This window comes from Quercus lobata, chromosome 4, assembly GCF_001633185.2.
Source record: "Quercus lobata isolate SW786 chromosome 4, ValleyOak3.0 Primary Assembly, whole genome shotgun sequence".
Lineage (NCBI taxonomy): Eukaryota > Viridiplantae > Streptophyta > Magnoliopsida > Fagales > Fagaceae > Quercus > Quercus lobata.
Genome location: NC_044907.1, coordinates 3,909,037 through 3,930,068, shown reverse-complemented (window position 1 = coordinate 3,930,068; position 21,032 = coordinate 3,909,037). Strand labels below are relative to the sequence as shown.

At 33.7% G+C, this 21,032-nt stretch overlaps 1 protein-coding gene across 3 annotated transcripts; it reads left to right on the top strand.

The window, feature by feature from the left end:
• Positions 1-2,416: 2,416 nt before the first annotated feature.
• On the top strand, positions 2,417-18,140 carry LOC115983860 (clustered mitochondria protein-like). 3 transcript variants are annotated; one of them, XM_031106699.1, is made up of 29 exons: positions 2,417-2,630; positions 3,479-3,727; positions 4,750-4,811; positions 5,045-5,234; positions 5,317-5,457; positions 5,556-5,712; positions 5,824-6,017; positions 6,122-6,223; positions 6,604-6,739; positions 6,880-7,008; positions 7,414-7,807; positions 8,474-8,578; positions 8,911-9,029; positions 9,405-9,513; positions 9,603-9,692; positions 10,599-10,730; positions 10,864-11,034; positions 11,346-11,432; positions 11,731-11,865; positions 12,204-12,359; positions 12,795-12,863; positions 13,924-14,082; positions 14,547-14,603; positions 14,687-14,727; positions 15,026-15,145; positions 15,657-15,966; positions 16,048-16,155; positions 16,281-16,352; positions 17,246-18,140. In XM_031106699.1, exons 2-29 carry the CDS (start codon positions 3,502-3,504, stop codon positions 17,708-17,710), a joined length of 4,236 nt encoding a protein of 1,411 aa, XP_030962559.1. In that variant the 5' UTR covers positions 2,417-2,630; positions 3,479-3,501; the 3' UTR covers positions 17,711-18,140. The 3 variants fall into 3 exon arrangements, with proteins under 3 accessions (XP_030962559.1, XP_030962557.1, XP_030962556.1); XM_031106697.1 differs by having other exon boundaries at positions 3,479-3,733; XM_031106696.1 differs by having other exon boundaries at positions 3,479-3,733; positions 4,747-4,811.
• The last annotated feature ends 2,892 nt before the right edge of the window (positions 18,141-21,032 follow it).

Below are 21,032 nucleotides of genomic sequence, written 5' to 3'. Positions count from 1 at the left end.
GACATGAGAATTGACTGTACAAGATGCTATAATGCGAGTATTTTAATATTTTAGGATAGTTAGATGAACTTCATAATGATAAAATCTCACATGAGAACATAAGAATTGACTACAAGAATAGTCATATTTCTTTTGTACAAAAAATATAATGTGAGTATTTTAAATAATTGGATACAACTTATGTACAATTCCTTATGTGCTATACCTTATATTAGTTGCATTGATTAATATAACACAAACAACATATATATACAATACAACTATTTTGTTTTGCCCTAAATAATTTAAGCCTTTCGTTCCAACTTCCAAGCCCTTGGATTATTTGTGCCCAATAACAAAGTCTAAAATTTGAATGTTTGAACTTTGGAAAGAATGGGTATTGTGAGGGGATATTTTTATGGTCACTAATGGATAGCTTTGAATGGGGCAATGGTTAACAATGCTTGCTTGAACATAAGACATCTCTTCGGCCCATTCAAAGAAGTGTCTAAAACTCACTCCACTCTTTCGTACAAGCCCAAAACCCCCAAAAGACAAAAGCTCCCTTCTAACATAGGCAATTTTAGAGGTAGATAGACTACCTGCACCAACTAACAGGTATCAACAACCTCTCTTCTTTTTTATTTTATTTTTATTTTTTTGGTACCAGGGAGTAGTAATTTCTTAATTGCAAATCATTCTATTACAAAAAAGAGTGGTCTTATCAAAGGTCAGCAATGGCTCCACCACAAGTGGTTAATTATCAGAATCAATAACTGAATAATCTTCAAGCCATGTACATGAAAAAGATTGAATCATCCCATCTCATCAATGGTTACCGTATAAAGCCATCATTTTAATACCAATATCTATGTAATTAGAGTTGTTGAGCACCAAAACAAACGAAGAAGTAATTACTTATCCAAAAACTGAAAAGTAATTAGGGTTGTCAAGCACCCAAAACATATTAATTCAATATATTTTCTAATTTCTTTTCTCAAATAATTTTTGTGGGGCCGGTCGGTCACTAAAATTATTGAGGTCAAATTAATTGGGCCTGTGGCCCGTTCGAGGATGCAAATCCGTCCGAGGAGGCCCATATCAGATTGTAGGGGTAACCAAACGAAAGAAAGAATGAGCATTACGAAAGGCAAGTTCAGTATTCGTCTGAGGACAAAATCCTTCTCGACAATATGAGTTCGAGGACGATTAGAACGCCATCTTGTTACAAATGTACTTCAGAGCTATATCACCACTAAAGGTGGGATAAGGGACCAAGGGTAAGAAAGATAAGGCGAACAAATATCTATAACAACAGCTGCCTTTGCATTAATTACCTCTCAACCAACTCTCTGGCCACATTAATGTGGAAGTGATGCCTGAACAGTGACGAAGTAACCTTACAGCTGCTAGTAGGAGGTTCCAGAAGGTATTGGATGTGATAGAAAGAGATCTCCTGAACCCAACTTACACGTGTGTGGTGAAGATGGTATGAAGAGGGCAGTATATAACATGAAAGAACAGCATGCAGAAAGGGGGATTGGAACATAAAGAAAGACACAAAGAATACTCAGAAAAAAAGACTGAGAAACCAAAGAACTTTACTTGTTTCAAAGAAAAACCAATTGTTATATCGGTTCTAATCCATCTATAAACGTGAGGTTGAATCGTTTTTCTTTTAAAAAGTTAATTTAGTTTTTGAACACCCACGCTCTACAAATTTTATTATTTGAGCTTTTAACGTACAAACCCAAGACCAGTTTGGGATCGTTACAAATTGAGTCCTTACAACTTTTTATGTTTATTTTTACATATATGAATGATAAATCAATGGGGCTTGTAATCAAAATGTAGACTTGTGAAATACAAAAAATTACTGATGATACATTCTTAAACAACACTACAACATAAATTCCAAAATGAAGATAAAATTAAAATTTTCATTTTAATTAGATTAAGTGATAGTGACAGATTTTTATTTTTATTTTTATACATGTGACAAATTCTATTTAATTTTTTGAAGATCAATGATCAACTTCAAAATTTTAAAACTAAGATTTTATCACTGTTGTAATTAAATTAAGTAATAATACAAGGACAATTTTTTTTTTTTATAAAAATATACTGTAGCAACAAAATATTTACTAGTAAAATTAAGATAAATTGAGAATTAGAATTGAGTAACAACATTTTTAGGTGGGAGCATACACAAAAAAAAAGGGTAAAATTGCAAATTTGCAACTCCATTCATTCCATTATCATCTCTCTTTTCATTAAAAAAAAAAATTTATTTATAAAAAATAGAAAACTAGCAACAAAAATAGGAAAAAAAAAAAAAAAAAGTAGAAAGAAGAATTGTAAACCTAAATATGTCTAGGCCCAACTCCCGAAGCCCATTAAAAGGTTGGGTTTCCAAATAATCAGAAAGCTTTCTCACACTCTCTCTCTCTCTCTCTCTCTTTCTCTGTGTCTTTTTGTCTCTCTTTCATCACATAAAAAGGGCGAAATTTCGCCGCCTCTCACAGCCTCAGCCACTCCTCCCTCTGCTCCTCCCTCTATACCCCCTTTTGCTTACACCCCACTCTCTCTCTCTCTCTGAGTAATTTCATCGAACACTTTATCTGAGATTGGTGGAGAGCTTTATCTCATTGGTAAGACTGCTATATTTTCTTATTGCTTTTACACTCCTGCTTCGTTTTCTTTATTTTCCCGTCTAATTATCCGTTTGTTTCTCGAGAAAATGTTGACTACAGAAAAAAAAGAAGTGAAATTTTGAATCTTTGTGTTGTTTACTCTATTGGGTTTTTGAAGAACAGCCAAAACTTGTGTTAGAGTGAGTCAAAGTAATTGTATTGGCTTCAGTTTTCAGTTAAGGTTTTTAGTATCAGTCTTTGGCAGCTGAAATAGTAGGCTTTATATGTCTATAGTTTGCTTTGTGCTTTAGGTGCTGTTGTTAATGCTTAGTATTAGTGCTTATGATTAAAGCTCCGTTTTTTTTTTGGGGGGGTTTTATTTGCTTTCATTGTAGTTTGAATTTGCATTTCATGGATTTATGGTAATTGGGTATCTGTTTCTTTGTGGGATAATGGCAATTTAGCTGTAAAGTTTTCATTTTGGGGAGTTTTTGACAATTTTGTTTTGGTGAGTATGTGGGTGACTGGGTTTGCTGTACATTTGTATGAGTTGGGGTATTAGAGGGTTAGTGTGTTTCTGAATAGGGCATCATAAGATTACTCTGAAAGAAATGATGGGATCAATTATTTGATAGCGTGTTGCCGTATGTGTATGTGTGTTTGTGTGAGCCGTGATTTAAATGTAAAGATGTTACATTCTTTGCATTGGTGTTCTTGGGCTTTATTGTTTTGTTTAATATTGTTTGAGTGAATGAAATTATTCCACTGATTTAGTAAGTGTAGTGAATGTAGGCTTGTGTCTGCTGCTAATCACTGTGTAATAAATTGCAAGAGAGTAATTCTATGTGACCTTTCTACTGATGCAGATTGTCTGAATTAGGGGGCAGAGATGGCGGGGAAATCGAACAAAGGGAAGAACAGGAGAGGAGCACATAATACTACAAATACTTCTGAATCAGTGGTTTCATCTGATGCTCCTGCAAAAGATAATTTAAGTGCTTCAGAGTCCACTAAAGCTGATGCAAATGGTGTTCCTACTGTGGATGTAACAACTAATGCGGTGCCAGAGGTAAAGGAGTCTGAAACAGAAAATGCAGCTGGCCAACAGAAGCAAGGTGAAGGTAGTTGCATGAGTATAGCAAGTTGCTTAGTATATATTTGTTTGGAATATTGAAATCACCTCAAATGTTGAATTAACTTCAATTTTATCTTTTCAATGCCATAGAAATTTAACCACATGAAGGAAATAAAATCTACTTTCAGTAGCTTATGACATTAACTCCAATACACACAATTTGGATAAGATTGTAAAAACTGTAGATGGCAGTTTAATCTAAAGAAGAAGAAAGTTCAACGCTAATTTTTGGGGGTTTCTGCTAGGTGGGAACAGTATGCATCAATACATACCTTATCTATGTATAGGCATGAACACATATCTTATACATGCTGAACATATTATATATATGTGTATATATATATATGTATATGTATGTATGTATGTGTATATGTGCATAAAAACAAGTTGGATAAGATTGCAAAAACTGTAGATGGAATTTTAACCTAGAGAAGAGAAAGTTAAATGTTAATTTTGAGGTTTTCGGCAAGGTGGAAACAGAATGTGGCGATACATGTCTTAACTACATGTTAGCATGAGCACATACTTCTATACATGCTGACCATTACACACACTCACATGTACAAGTATACATAATCATATATTAACAGATACGCAAATATTTGTCTGCTTAGCTTTTGTGTATTTTTTTTAATAAATTTTTTTGGTTACTTAAATTATTGAAGTGGGAAGAAAACCTTTTTAACCGATTGATTTATTACTTCTGATTTCTTTTAAGTTGAAAAGGAGATAGGTTTTGTATTATATGTACAGATAGTGACTTTTTGGTCAATTTAGTGGGTAATGACATATTACTCATAATAACTTGTGTTCAAGCTTAATCCTTTGATTGCCAGCTCTTATCTTTCATTTATAATGATGTATTTGGGTGCAAAATCTCGACCAACTCAAAAAGCCTCATTCCAATATATTTTAGTTTTTGGCTGTTGCAATGGATTATGATACTTGATCTTCAGCTCTCTGTCGTTTATCTCATCCAGTTTCTTCTCCTTGGCATAGCAGGTGACATTCATCTTTACCCTGTCTCTGTCAAGACACAAAGTGGTGAGAAACTTGAGCTGCAAGTGAGTAAACTTTACTTTTGGCTTTACTCCACGTTTAATTGATTTAAAATGCAGAACAATGCATGCATTCAGTAGTTTAATTTCTAGGCACTTGAATTATTCTATTCATAGTTGCAAGTGGAAGGCAGTTAGTCCTTCATTCTGGCATTTGATTTATTTATCCTTGGCATCATATTTACCTTATCCGTTATAAGATCTGGACTGCCGAGTTGAATTTCTTAAACTACTTGCAGCTGAATCCAGGAGATTCTGTCATGGATATAAGACAATTTCTTCTTGATGCTCCAGAGACATGCTATTTCACATGCTATGACTTATTGCTGCACACGAAGGATGGTTCCGCTCACCATCTAGAAGATTTTAATGAAATTTCAGAAGTAGCTGACATTACTACCGGTGGTTGCTCATTGGAGATGGTTCCCGGTATATTGACAGTTTGACACAGCTATGTTATTGTGATATTATAATCTATTTGTGGGCTCTAACATAGAAACTATTTTGGCAGCATTGTATGACGATAGATCTATAAGGGCTCATGTTCACCGTACAAGAGAATTGCTTTCTCTTTCCACACTTCATGCCTCTCTATCAACGTCCCTTGCATTGCAGTATGAGACAACACAAAACAAAGCTTCTAGTCCAGGAGGTTTGAGATATTGAACATGCAATCAGTTTCCATCATTCATTTTCTACATTATTAATGCTTTAAGACACTTAAGCTTTCCATATTTTACTTTGATCCAGATACAGTAAAAACTGAGGTCGCAGAGCTTGATGGTCTGGGTTTTATGGAGGACGTTGCTGGATCACTGAATAATTTGCTATCATCATCTTCAACAGAGATCAAATGTGTGGAGAGCATTGTGTTTTCCTCCTTTAATCCTCCTCCAAGCTACAGAAGGTGGATTTTAGAATTTCCCCAGCACCATTACCTTATTGCCTAAAATCATTAAGACTGTTTTCTGTGGGAACCAAATTGATAACATACTAATGGTGCTTTTGTTGACGTCAGGCTTGTTGGTGATTTGATTTATTTGGATGTAGTAACATTGGAGGGTAATAAATTCTGTATAACTGGAACTACAAAAATGTTTTATGTCAACTCAAGCCCTGGGAATTCACTTGACCCAAGGCCGAGTAAGACCTCCTCTGAAGCAACCACCCTTGTTGGGCTCTTGCAAAAAATAAGCTCCAAGTTCAAGAAAGGTAACAGGTCATGGTTTAGACGTATAATTCTGTTAAAGTTTGAAGTGGGCTAATCTTACAACTGACATTGAATAAATTTGTTTTTCTCTGTTCTTATTTTGAAGCATTTCGTGAAATTTTGGAGAGAAGAGCCTCTGCACATCCTTTCGAAAATGTTCAATCTTTGTTGCCACCAAACTCCTGGCTGGGATCATATCCAGTTCCTGGTGAGTTCAACATCAAAGAGTTGTAAAGAGCCTGCTGTTTTCCTTTGAAGTTGATACTTAACAACCTCTTTTCTACTATAATATCAAAGAGTATTGCAATTAGTTTCAGCATGCTGGGTAACCTCTTTTTTATGGTGCATTAAATTGACCCCTACTAAAATGCCTCAACTGGAAATACATCTTTGCTATAATACTAAAAGCATAGTTAGTCACTTTTATTATTGTAAATAGAAAATAAAACAACACATTTTGTGAGGTTTTTAGCATCTATATCTGCATGGCTTACAAATGAGTTTATTTTGTGAACTTTGAGGTTGCTTGACGCCATGGTTTGTTTTCTTCACTTATAAATTAATTTTGGTTGTGTTTCCCCCTGCCAGAACATAAACGTGATGCAGCCAGAGCAGAGGACACATTGACTCTTTCATACGGCAGTGAGCTGATTGGCATGCAAAGAGATTGGAATGAGGAGTTGCAATCTTGTCGAGAATTCCCCCATACAACTCCTCAGGAAAGGTATTTGATCTTTGGTGGACTTGTTACAGTGATTCTCATTCCCTTAGCTTTTTCTGTACTTTGATAACTAATGCTAAATTATAGTTTCTTCTATATGGTTTCCACCATCTCTACAACTAAAGAAGGTAATTTTGTTGCAGGATTTTGCGGGATAGGGCCCTCTACAAAGTAACATCAGATTTTGTTGATGCAGCAATTAGTGGTGCTATTGGAGTGATCAGCAGATGTATACCCCCAATAAACCCAACAGATCCAGAGTGCTTTCATATGTTAGTGGGACCTTCAATAATAATATATTTTTTAAATTATTTTTTTGGTTACATTTTTTCAGATTTTAAGGCATTAATTTGATATTATTTGTAACTTATAAAAGTAATATGTTGTCCACATACTGTTGTTTAACATATATTTGTCCCTCAATGTTGAGAACTTGTCTTTCAGCACAGTAAGCTAATCAATATTAACTGTACTCTAGTGCAGGCTATAAGCTATCTTGACGTAGATGAACTATTACATGTTAAATTTGTGACATTGCTTTGCTTTGTATAGATGCTTATTGCCTGTGAGAATTATTTACATTCTGTAATGTGCTATTATGCAGTCTTATTATTAAGTGACAGATGCATTAATTTGTCAGATTAACATTAGGTTGTATCTATTTTTTTTGGATATAGGTATGTTCACAACAATATATTCTTTAGTTTTGCTGTGGATGCGGACCTTGAGCAGTTGTCCAAGAAGCGTTCATTAAATGCTAATTCAAACATTGAGAATTCAAGCTTGTCAAACAGTTCATCTGATAAGGCTTCCAGTTTGTTGCACGGAGACAGTGGTATTCCCAATGGGGAAAAATGTGAACCAAAAATTACAGGTGAAGGTGATAATGTAGTGGAATTTCCTTCCAATGTGTCTGCCGAAACACAATTGACAGAGAGTGAGCAGGCTACATATGCTTCTGCAAATAATGATTTGAAAGGCACCAAGGCATACCAGGAAGCTGATGTGTCTGGACTTTATAATCTTGCTATGGCCATAATTGATTACAGAGGTCATAGAGTTGTAGCTCAGGTGTGTATTAAAGATACATATTTTTAATTTTTTATTGTTAAGTTACACATGCACCCAATGGTTCTTAAACTCATGATCTCACAATCCAACTAATTATTGTGGGAGACAGAAGTGCCAGTTGAGTTATGGCCTTTAGCTCATTATTAAAAATAAGGTACTGTATTTGATATATCATTTATTCTTTTTTTTTTTGACTTAAAAGGTAGAATATATCATTTATTCTTAAAGTGTTTTTATGATTTAACACATATTTTCTGCAAAGGTATTTGTTAAAATACTGGGATCGCATTCTCTTCCATGCTTGTGTTTTCCTGTTCCTGGCTCTCTCTCTCACATAAAGTCTTAGTTACATCTTCTGTTGCGGCCAACTCTATTGACATTCTTGTCGACAAGAAAGGATATAAGCCCTTATAGGAAAAAAAAAACTTATTATTATTAATAATTTTATTGGAGGACTCGTTGGCAAGTATTTTTTACAGTAACATTAGTTACATGACCTGTTATTTATTATCAGCAATTTTTGCTTTGTGTTTACTAAATCATGTTGTGTTAGGACATATTTGTACACATACTTGGAAGCTTTTGTTCATGATAGCTGTTTTTATTTTGGCTTGCTTAAATTGATCTCTAGCTGGCCCTCAATTGCTTTTATACATTCCGTTGCAGAGCGTTTTACCTGGCATTCTTCAAGGGGATAAGTCAGACTCTCTTCTGTACGGTTCTGTTGACAATGGCAAGAAGATATGTTGGAATGAAGATTTTCATTCCAAGGTGAGGGAGCATATAAGATTTGTTGCATGTCATGTTTCAGATTTTGCATAATATGCCTTTGTTAATTGCTATGTGAGAGTACTACTTAAACTTCTCTTGGGTTAAGATATCCATAATGGCTTAATTGTGCTGTCTTACAAGAAATATAATTTTCGTTTATACCTATAAAAATAATATATAACTTTCATTTATGGTGAAAATGTAATTGGTATGTTTTATAAGAACATGTTATTGCAATGAAGATTCCAGTTTGATCTCTCTTCTTGGGTTTGTCTATGTGAATTGTGAAATGAGTTTCCTTGTTAGAAGTGCTAAGCTTTTATTATCCTTAGGTTCTTGAGGCTGCTAAGCGCCTTCATTTGAAGGAACACACTGTTCTAGATGGATCTGGAAATGTTTTCAAATTAGCTGCCCCAGTGGAATGCAAGGGTATTGTTGGTAGTGATGACAGGTGATACTCTCTTGGATTGGTCTATTAGTCACACAAACCTGACTACTTGATTACGTTCTTCTTCTTAGTGCTTGGATTTCTTTATATTTAACTAAATTTTGTCAAAAATTCTTAGTTAAATATGCTTAACTCCTGTACCCAGCACTTTAAGCATGCATTTTCCTCAAACATTATTTTAGCTAGCTAGCTTGATGATTTAAATATTGACATTTTATTAGCTATAAAGTAGTAAAACTCTGTTTCTATGCTTCTAGTTTCTGACTTTATTCATGATGATGCCACAACTGTTAAATAACATGCTTATTTATATTTATAAAAGCACGTGCACTTGTTTATTTTTATTTTTTATTTTTTTCTCCTTTCTACTTTTTGTAGGCATTATCTTCTGGATTTAATGAGAGTAACTCCTCGCGATGCAAACTATACTGGACCTGGATCCAGATTCTGTATCTTGAGACCAGAACTAATTACCGCCTTTTGCCAGGTAAGTAATGACATTCTGATATTAACTACACTTTGGAACTTGTTTTATATGTTCCATTTTTAATATAAATGTTTGCTTTATGGGAGAAGGCCCAAGCTGCAGAAAGATCAAAATTTAAGTCTGAAGGAGATGCTCATGTGACCACTGATTCTTCAACAGTTGCAGGTGTTAATGAACAGGTGAGAAGAGTGGCAAATGCAACCGCAGCTTTTGATTGCTGTATAGTGGTGTTTTTGTTAGGAGTGTATTGCATCCTTGAAAGTTTATTCAGTGATTAAATATTTATTTATATTTTATTGGTTTTGTCCCTTTTTTTCCCCACCTTGTATTCTGGGACTACCTACTGCTAACTCACTCTATGTGCCAAGTATATATGTTGCAGTACGATTCACAATGGAATTAGCAGTGATTTGAACTTTTTCTGTGTGTAATGCATGTGTGTTTACTAAATGACAATATCTCAATGCCCTTGAATTAGCAGAATCTGTCATGTTTGTGTTTCTAGAAGCTGCTTTGGTGTGAATATAGCTGCTATAGTTGAAGCAACAAATTGAGCTATACACTTACCCCCATTGGAGTCATTTTTAGCAATTTGCCTATTTCTTGCAGTAAAGGTTGCCATACTTGAAATTGTAACTCTGCATGTTCTCGCTCTCTTTCTCTCCTTTTTATTATTATTTTTTTTGTGGATATGGTTCTGGAGTAGCACCTCCATCGTGCCTATGGTTCGTTTTTTGTGTCATTATTTCTGGTTTACTAGAGTGTTTAGTGAATGGGATATTTATGGGCCTATAGAATTAGCAAATTCCAAGGTTGAATTGGAGTATATATTTTTATATTTTGTTAAAATTAATTAACGGAAAAAAATCTGGTGGGTGCAGTAGTTGTGGGGGTATATTTTCATTTAAGGAATTGTGTATTTACTTGGATTTGGGCATGAAACTATAAATCACATGTTATGTTACTATCATCATGTAAGACCAGTTCAATTTCTGTTCACTATATATTATAATAAGAAATAGTTTGTGCCTTGAATTTCCTCTTAGTAATCTGCAATATGTGGTTCTTTCTGTTTCTGTTCACAGGATGTAACAAAAGAAGGGAGGGACGAGAATGTTAAGGATTGTGCTTCTTCCCAAGCTGAAACTGAACCACATGAGGACATTCTTTTCAACCCTAATGTCTTAACTGAATTTAAGTTGTCCGGGAGTCAAGAGGCAAGTTTGAACCTATTAATATTGTTTGTTAAGTTTATTGGATTCTAAATGTGCTAATATTCAGCCAGAAAATAAAAAAATAAAAAAATGAAAAGAAATATCTGATATGTTTTTGACCCTTTGCCTTCACCAGGAGATAGCAGAAGATGAAGAAAATGTAAGGAAAGTGAGTTCATATCTTACGAATGTTGTGCTTCCAAAGTTTGTACAAGATCTCTGCACGCTTGAAGTTTCACCTATGGATGGACAAACATTAACTGAAGCACTCCATGCTCATGGAATTAATGTTCGCTATATTGGAAAAGTAAGGGGCTGTTTAGTAACGTTGTTCTAGTAATGTTGTTTGTATTTTTTGGAAATATGTGTGGGTGAAAAAATATGTGGAAATACGTGTAATGTTGTTTAAAAACTGAAAAGTGTTGCTTAAAATACCTTACCTAACGGCTTGTAAGTGTTTGTGAATGCTTAAATATTAGCATATAACTATGGGAAATATATATAAATCAATGCCTGAATTGAAATTTATTATTTGTGTTAAAGCTGTCGTGTTCATAACTTTTCCATCTTTCTGCAAATGATTGTATTGCTTTTGACATGTCTGGAGCTTTGCTACAGGTGGCTGATGGGACAAAACATTTACCTCATTTGTGGGATCTTTGTTCTAATGAGATTGTTGTTAGGTCTGCAAAGCACATCCTCAAGGTGATAAGCATAATCTAAGCAGTTTCTACATTTTAAATGATGTTACAAAGTGTATACACTGTTTCAATTAATTCCACAGTTTCACCACAATAATTTGCAAAGAGGTGTCGCATGTTACTATGTCAATTGTAAAATGTGACATCTTTTTCCTGCCGTTGGTGTTAGAGATAGAAACCATCAACTTTGCCTACAAGAGGGCAGTCTGGCATGGCTTGCACACATGCATGTGGAAACACATTTCCTGTTCACATCCACTCTTCCCTTCCTAGTCTGATTAAACTGACTCCATCTTGAGCAGGATGTTTTGAGAGATATAGAGGATCATGATATTGCGCTAGCTATATCACATTTCTTCAACTGCTTTTTTGGAAGTATTCAAGCTGTTGGGTCAAAAGTTGCTGCCAACAATATGCAGTCCAGAACCCACAAAAAGGTATGTGTCACATGGAGCAATAGTCTGAGGATTTCTTAAGGGTTTTTTTGGCTTTTACTGCTTTTCAGCTTTGAGCTTTTTGTGAGCTAACTCTTGAGGCCATATGTTCCCTCTGTTTATGGTCTGTCATTGTAATTGTACAACAATCAAAGCAATTAAGTTGCATCTTTTTCTTCGGAAGAAAGTTTAAAGTTTTTTTGAAATATTAAATGATGTTTAGAATCTAAAATCTTTACTAAATTCACTAAATTTTCTTAATGGAAATCGTAAAATGAAATTTTACTCTTGATGGAGAAATCTTGACCCAAGGCTGTTCTTTATGTTTCATATTTTTTTAGGACCAAGGAGGCCATCAATCTTCAGGAAAGCCTTCTAAGGGGCAAGGAAGGTTTAAAGGTGGGGCGTCTGCAAGGAAGAATCAATTGTCATTTATGAATGTTAGCTCAGAAACTCTATGGTCAGACATACAAGAATTTGCTAAACTCAAATATCAGGTATCAGTTTTTATCAAGTCTCTACAAGGACACTGATATTAGAAGGTCGAAGGAGTCATTTCTTGCAAAAAGTATTTAAAATAAATTTTTTTTTTTGGGTTGCATCTGAGTAAATTTATTAGGCTATATCAAAAAAAATTTAATTATGTGATTATTATTATTACTTTTTTTTTTCCATGCTTAGTTAAAAAAATTGTGCAATCGGGAGATCTTTTACTGTGATTTTTTTTCCAATAGTACATCATCTGACATCAAGGGGCCATATTCTGAAATGGGATCACATTTTAGATTGATCCTTTCCCTTTTGATGCTGTAGAAAATAATATGGACTAATCTGTATCATATGGGATCCTCAAGCACATTCTTTCTTCCTTCCGTGATTCATGTCTAATGTGTATTGGTATATGTTTAAAATATATTTTCTCATTGTTGTAGTTCGAGTTGCCAGAGGATGCAAGGTCACATGTAAAGAAAGTTTCTGTTATACGGAATCTTTGCCAGAAGGTAATTATAAGTTCATCTTCTCAAATTGATTCTCGTTTGAATTTCATAACGCCACAATATATTGCGGTGAAAATTAGGGGTGTTGTCCTTTTGTAATATGATTGCCCTTTCTTTATAAAAAAAAAAAAATGATTGTCCATTCTTATGCTACTATTGCCTAATGTTAAAAATATATATATATATATATATATATGTTGAGCACATGCTCTGAAGGATGGACGATAGTTTTAAGATTAGTTCCATTGCATATTTATGGTATGTGATGTCTTACATTTATGCATTTTCCTTCTTATGCTTGGCGCTTTCTCATGCTATTGTCTGCTTATTTCCTATTATACATGTCAGGAGTTCGGGTCTTTTATAGTTGGATGTGTCTAACTTATTATGCCTTAAATCATGTTCCACGAGTATTGATTTGTTAATATCTGAACATAAGCAACTACTATATGTCATAGGGGTAAATTACTGTGCTTAGAGTCCCAGAACATGCTATTTTAGTTGCAATATGTATAGTTGCAACAACAGAAATGGATGTAAATATTTTGGTTCCCATGTTACCTGTGTGAACAATGATGGTAATCGTTACTTCATTGCCACAGTTTGTCTACCATGATTACTCAGCTTCGAAATTCATTATAAACCCAAGTATTAGATAGAAATTTCAGTTCCAGAATTCAGAAAACTTATACCACACTTGCCAAACTAGCTGGTCTTCTTGAAACTAGCTATTGTCCAAAACTTTGAAGCAGCACTTTTCTAATATGTTTTTCTTGGTATACACTGCCTATTTCGATAAGTACTTGTGGAATAAGATTAGTTCTTGGAACCTGAGTACAGCCACCTAAATTCTTAATATGCTGGGACCTGGGATTGCTTAATTTGATTTAGTTTGAATATTTGAGTTTCCTGTTTTGCAACCCTGCTCAATTCTAGTTAGTTCAAGCACTAAAATTTATCTGCCTTAATGAAACTAATTGTGTATCTCATGTTAATATTTCTATTGGTAAGCTTAAGCTTCTGAAATAGCATACAACTTGCTTGAATATGGTTTTCTTTACAGGTAGGCATAACTATTGCAGCTCGCAAATATGATTTTAATTCTGCAGCACCTTTCCAAACGTCCGACATCATGAATCTCCAACCTGTAGTGAAACATTCAGTTCCCTTGTGTTCAGAAGCCAAGGATCTTGTGGAAACGGGTAAAATCCAATTGGCTGAGGTATGAGTTGTGCTTTGCTCTATTGTTGAGATCCTTGCATGAATATGTATTTTCTAGTCAACAGAATGCCACATTAATCATAAAAAAATTTACAATCCCAAACATAATTTTGGATCATGAATTTGGTGGCAATTGTGATATTCATCTTGAGTATATTAATGCTTGGTGAAATTGGTTTAAAATTGAATCAACATTTGTTTTAAGCTATTATTTACTATTGAAAAAGCATATACTGTTATTTTGGAGTTATTTGAATCTTTAAAAGAGTTTTTCCAGGGCATCTGTTAAGATAAAACGTACACTAGGTAGAACCAGTCTAGATAGATTTCATGAAAACTCACACAACTACCTATTGCAGGAGATTAAAACTTCTGCTGAGTGATTGACGCCATGACTTTTTATTTTGTATTCTTGTATGGAAAGATATGGTATTTATAATTTAGTCATGTGACTTTTTGTTCCAGGGAATGCTTAGTGAAGCCTACACATTATTTTCTGAGGCATTTTCAATACTTCAGCAGGTATGTTATTCCATTATTTTGCCCTCTTTGAATTCCTTTGGTATGGTTTATAATATATATATATATTTTTAATTATGTTGCAGGTTACTGGTCCAATGCATCGGGAAGTTGCTAATTGCTGTCGGTAGACATCTCAACTAAAACGATTCTGCATATTTGTTGCTAATATTTTTTGGTTGATCTTAGTGATATAAAAATTTATGCATCTTGTACTTTGATTTTGATCAAAGCTGTCAGGCACTAATGTTCCCCTGCAAGACATGACTGATTATAAATATATGCATCTTTAAATTAGCTATTATTTGGTTATAAGATTGATTTTCGATTCAGTGATCTGCACTTACAAGAGTAAATCAGATCAATATGAAAATTTGTTTATGATTTGCTTAGCCTGACCGGTGTTTCCTTTCTTAACTTTTCAGGTATCTTGCCATGGTTTTGTATCATGCAGGAGACATGGCTGGTGCGATAATGCAACAGCACAAGGAACTGATAATAAATGAACAGTGCCTAGGTTTGGACCACCCTGACACTGCTCACAGGCATGCTCTTCTATTCTTTTCTTTTGTTTTAATGCACTGAGGTGTTTGGATAGTATCTGTCAATTTGCAGTGTTTGATAATATAAACTCATTGAATGTAGTTATTTACTTATCCCCAAAAAAAAAAAAAACCCAATTACGGTCGTGGTTATTTCAATTACTACAAGTTACTATTTCAAATATTAGCCAATGATCTCTTTCTCAAATGACTCCTTCTGTTCTAAGTGCAAGTTAGAGGGTGAGGTCATGAGTTCAAGACCCACTTTATGCGTACATAATTTACCAATAAAAATAAGAATTCTCATATAATGAAATCAAAAGTGGATGCGGTTTTCAGAATGAGTTAGGAAAATCATGTGTAACATGAAATAGATTTGTTTCTATCTATTACTTATAAAAAAAAAAATTTGTTCCTATTTCCGTGTATAACAAGAGAAAATTTTGTTTTCTTTTAGTGTCCAAGCAACCCTCTCTTACAGGCACATAGAGATCTAATTCTTGGTTCACTGCAGTTATGGCAATATGGCTCTTTTCTACCATGGACTTAACCAAACAGAACTTGCGTTGCGGCACATGTCTCGGGCATTGCTCTTGCTAAGCTTGTCATCAGGCCCAGATCACCCTGATGTTGCTGCAACTTTTATAAATGTTGCAATGATGTACCAAGACATTGGAAATATGAACACAGCTCTTCGTTATCTGCAAGAAGCTTTGAAAAAAAATGAAAGGCTTCTAGGCGAGGAACATATCCAAACTGCTGTATGCTATCATGCTCTTGCCATTGCTTTCAATTGTATGGGTGCCTTCAAGCTTTCTCACCAGGTATGTGCCTTAGTAAAATTTAATTTGTATAATTGGGACACAATTATTATAATTCACTAATTTTTGCCTTTGGCATGCCAGCATGAGAAGAAAACCTATGATATACTTGTCAAACAACTTGGTGAGGAGGATTCAAGGACACGTGACTCCCAAAACTGGATGAAAACATTTAAGATGCGTGAGTTACAGGTAATATATGATCTCCTTGAGTAGATGTGAACTTGTGATAGATTTTTTTGGACAGTTGTTTTTTGTTCTTAATGAGATTCTGTATTCCCTTTTGGTTTCTGAATTTGGTGAACCTTGTTTGACAGATGAATGCACAAAAGCAAAAAGGCCAAGCTTTGAATGCAGCTTCTGCTCAAAAAGCTATTGATATTTTGAAGGTACTTTAGGATTCCTTTTTTTGCTTATTTGTTCTGGATATTTTCATCTTTATCCAAGATGAAAGGGAAGGGATCAGATCTCAGAACCGGTTCTGCTTGATAGATATAAATGCTTCCCTGTGCTCATGCTTTTGTCCTTTTTTGCATGGCCTCTCATTCTCTGTATGGTGTTTACAACCCCTACATTTCTGGTTTGAGTTCTTAAAACCCAGGTCTTTTTAGCCTGGTAGTACAGCATAGTGTATAAAAATCCCTTGATGGATACCTCTTCAAATTATATTTTTTGTTAAAAGAAAAAGGCTTTAAATACACTGTCAATCCCTAAAGTTTAGCACACAAATTTTTTTTAATTTTTAATTTATAAGTCTAGCGCACAAGAAATTTTAGTCCCTGTAGTTTAAAAATAGTTGCTTTTACTCATATGATGCGACCAAATTAAAAACTGACATGTCATCACTCAATTAGATACATTATGAACTAAAAGTGATCACTTTTAAACTCTAAGCTTTCTAGGGGCTAAAAGGATCTCTTTAAGTTTGTTAGGGACTAAAAGCTAGCACTTAAAACTTAAGGAACAAAATTGTTCATGGACTGAAGTTTAGGGATTAACAGTGTATTTTGGCCAAAGTAAAAAAGAAAAAGTAGGAACTGCGAAGAGCCTTGTAGCTCAACTGGTACCTTCTAGTGTTTTTAATGGAGACGTCCAAGGTTCATATTCCCCCACCCCCAAGTATTGAATTATCAAAACGAAAAATTGAGAACTGAAAACACTTCTGGGTATCAATCAGATGCTTGTTTCTTGCTTGGAGCTGTCCTAACTTCCCTAAAAGATATATTGTTTCTTTTGGTGGGTACTTAGGATTTCTCATTTGATATTTGATGTTGCACGACAGGCCCATCCTGACTTAATACAGGCATTCCAAGCTGCTGCAACAGCTGGAGGGTCTGGGACTTCGGGCACTTCTGTAAATAAATCTCTTAATGCTGCGATAATTGGTGACAATCCTCCTCGAGGGAGGGGAGTTGATGAAAGAGCTGCCCGTGCAGCAGCTGAAGTCAGAAAGAAAGCTGCAGCTAGGGGCCTCTTGATACGTCCACATGGTGTTCCGGTACAAGCTATGCCACCACTTACTCAACTCCTCAATATTATCAATTCAGGTATGACCCCTGATGCGGCAGAAGGTGGGGAATCTGATGGAGTGAAGAAGGAAGCCAATGGCCATCCCTCAAATGGCCCAGTGGATTCCAAAAATGATGAATTGACATCAGGGCAAGATCAGGCTCCTGTTGGATTGGGCACAGGCTTAGCATCATTGGATGCCAAGAAACAAAAAGCAAAAGCCAAAGCTGCTGCTTGAATTGTTGCACAGTTGAGATTACGCTGATCGGTAAGGAAACCCCTTATTTATTTATGAGAATTGGAATGATTTCCAATATGGCATCAGAGCCTTTTGTTTTGTTGTTTGAGTGATGAACAATCCCGTTTATCCATGGATCTCAGAAGCTATAAAGGGTATTGAGATGTGCCCGTTGACCGACAGGTATTCCTTTTCGTTTTAACCAATAATCAGGGTCATATACTCTGGAGATCATGCCAGCCAATAGATTAAATATATTCTTCTAGGTACTGACTGAAGAATGAACTTGTCAGTTTTCCTATCTTTTGATTTTTAATTAAATTTTGAGCAATTTTGGGGCGTCATGTGAAAGTATTTCAATGTTTAATATGTAAAACAGTGTGTTAATTTCCTGCAAAAATGAGATGAGCTTATTTCCTTTGTTTGAGAATTAGCTCTCTTTTTGATTCTTTGTTTTGTATAGTTTTAGAAATCATTGTTTTGATGAAGAAAATCCTCCATTCATTGGAAAATTTTACTCAACTAAAATTGAGGTGGTACTCCAAATCAATAAAAACAAGTTACCAAATTCCAAAATATGACATAAGTTCAACAGACAACTTTTCTAACTCCTAATGTAGCACTCCTTCAAACCAACAGCAACAGTCATTCGTAGCACTCATTCAAACCATTAGCAAAAGTCACATTCGTAGCAACAGTAATAAATTAAGAACAATCCCGTTTAGCAAATATGATGAGTATTCATCATTTTTTAAAAGAAAATTCTTAGAGATGCCTTGTGGGAAGAAACTCTAAAGCCACATTTGCGAGCAATTTTAAAAGCTGATATTCCAGGGTTATCTTCCCTTTGAGAGAGATGCACAATGTGATCACCTCTATATAAAGAAAATTATCTTTTTAGATTGTCTCATGTTGCATATCTCTTACAGCATGTGGGTTCTCAGGTGGGGACAAATATGAGAGGAATAGTCCATGAGATTGTTTCAGAAGGTAATATTTTTTTCTTCTTGATTTTTCGTTACCTTTTTATTTTATATTGGTTGAAAAAAATATAAAATAAAAACTCTCCAAGGGGTGGGTGGAAATATGTGATAGGTTGTGAAGTCTTCAACTATCGTGGTCTAGGCTATCTCAAATAATGCAAAGTTCTAGACAAGTATTCACTATGAAACACTTTCCAAGAAGGTAAGATGCAAATTTACTTTTAAATTTCATGGTTCTTATAAAAAAAAAAAAAGCCTTCATATTTTGGAAAATTATTAAGTAATCAAGATGTATGAAACACTTTTTTGGAAGGCAAGATACAAATTTAGCTTTAAAATTCATGTTTCTTATAAAAAAAAGCCTTCATATTATGGAAAGTTAGTCGCAGACCCACGCAATGTGTGAGATAATTTTGATATCATATTATTTTTTGTTAAGTAAAGAATGAGAATAATAGTTGAGATTTATAAGTAATAGTCCAAAACTCATCTCACAATAATGTGATTACATTGTAATATATATAATAAATTTTATGTAAGTAAAGAAGTCTGTATCTTGATTTTGTGTGTGTGTGTGTATTTTGGCGAGGAAACATGTTGCACTTTACTTTCAATTATTATATATTGCAAAATATTTTGTAATACATTATAATAGTGTGAGATATGTATCAAAACACAACACAATTAAAAAATGGAAAATGTATAATTTTTATTAGAACATGAAAATGAATCTTGTTGGTTTCATTTGAAAACTAACATTATTTTACATTTTTGGAGGAGTTACTGAGTAATTTATCCAAACTTTGTTTCCATTTTATCACATAAGAACTATTAAACAAAATTATAATAGTTTCTATTTTGATAGTCACTAAACTCATGTATGAGAATCAACTATTGCAAAAAATTTTCTCCCCAAAACATATATTGATTTCTATTATTCTTTTCCGTACAATTTTAAAAATGTGAAAAACTAAGGAAGCTAAATGTGTAGTTGATCATTTCTCCAAAAAATTAAAAATGCGTAGTTGATTTTAGTCAATCAATAAATAGCATAAATGGGGTAGGGGAAAGCAAACGTATTCATGGTATAATTATTTATATATGTCCATATTTGTTTTTGTATCATAATACTCTTGCTTTCTAAAATATTCGTGTAGCAACTGTATCTTGTTTGATCTCTCCCTGTTCTGCAGCTTTAGCCCAACTCACAACATATAAACCAATGATCATGAGAAAAACCTAGCAAAATGAAGCCAAACACAATTTCTAAATTTTAGTGATAATTAATAGAGAGATTAAAAAAATATTACAAATATGTAGTGATAATTAAAAAAATTTCCATCACAAATACTATACTTATTTTTTTTAAGAGAGATTAAAAGAGAACGTATATAAATATAATATATATGTGTGTGTGTGTGTATGGAAGGAAAAAATGTAAATACGATACATAAGTGTTGAGGGAGAGAAAAGGTTGGAGAAGAGAAAGAGACTTTGTACGTTTTAGTAATTGAAAAATGTATTTATAACTAGTAAGTTGCATAGTTAATGTTATATATATATTCTTTTTAAAAAAACTCATCAAATCCAATGTAGTAACATAATAGTAAGTCTGAATAGAGGACTTTTGGGCTACCATATAGGTTTATGAAAAATTTAAGACTTTCCGTATTCATTATTTTTTTTCCCAAAAATGTTAATCTGAGAAAATAATTTCCTTCATAAATGAGAATTTTATGGATTTTTTTTTTCAATTAGATAGAAGAAATATATAGGAAGGCAAAAAAAAAAAAAAAAAAAAAAAATTGATTGTATTTCTAAAAGAGCTAATAGTGAATATTTAAGTACATATTATTTAAGAATTATAATAGTGAAATTTGTAGTACAAAAGAAATGCCTAGTTGATTTCCTATTGAATTTATCTATTATATTTCTTATGTTATTTCTATTATATTTTTGAATATTTAAAGAGTATGATGGATTGAAGTGCAACATATCATAGCCAAATTGAACAATAAGATATAAGTTTAAGGTTTTTTTTTTTTTTTTTTTTTTTTTTTTTTTTTTTTTTTTCTTGAGAATTAGATAAGCTTAATTAAGCTAATTACTAAGGTAATATGATTTAGTTCATGCTGGACTATACAAAATCATTCTATTTATTATATATATATATATATATATATTGGTTAGCATGATTTGAATTAAGTTGCAGGATTTCCTAAGAATGAGATCACATCAAGGTATATGCTTCAATTGAGAGAATTTTTTAATTTCAAAGTAATGGACATTAGTATTACCATGGAAACATAAAGCAATATTGCATGCATGTCCATAGTCAT

Coding starts and splice junctions, on each gene's coding strand:
- LOC115983860 (XM_031106696.1), top strand. CDS start 3,502: ATGGCGGGGAAATCGAACAAAGGGAAGAACAGGAGAGGAGCACATAAT. Junction 4,812..5,044: donor GTGAGAAACTTGAGCTGCAA/GTGAGTAAACTT, acceptor AACTACTTGCAG/CTGAATCCAGGAGATTCTGT. Junction 16,353..17,245: donor AAGCTATTGATATTTTGAAG/GTACTTTAGGAT, acceptor GTTGCACGACAG/GCCCATCCTGACTTAATACA.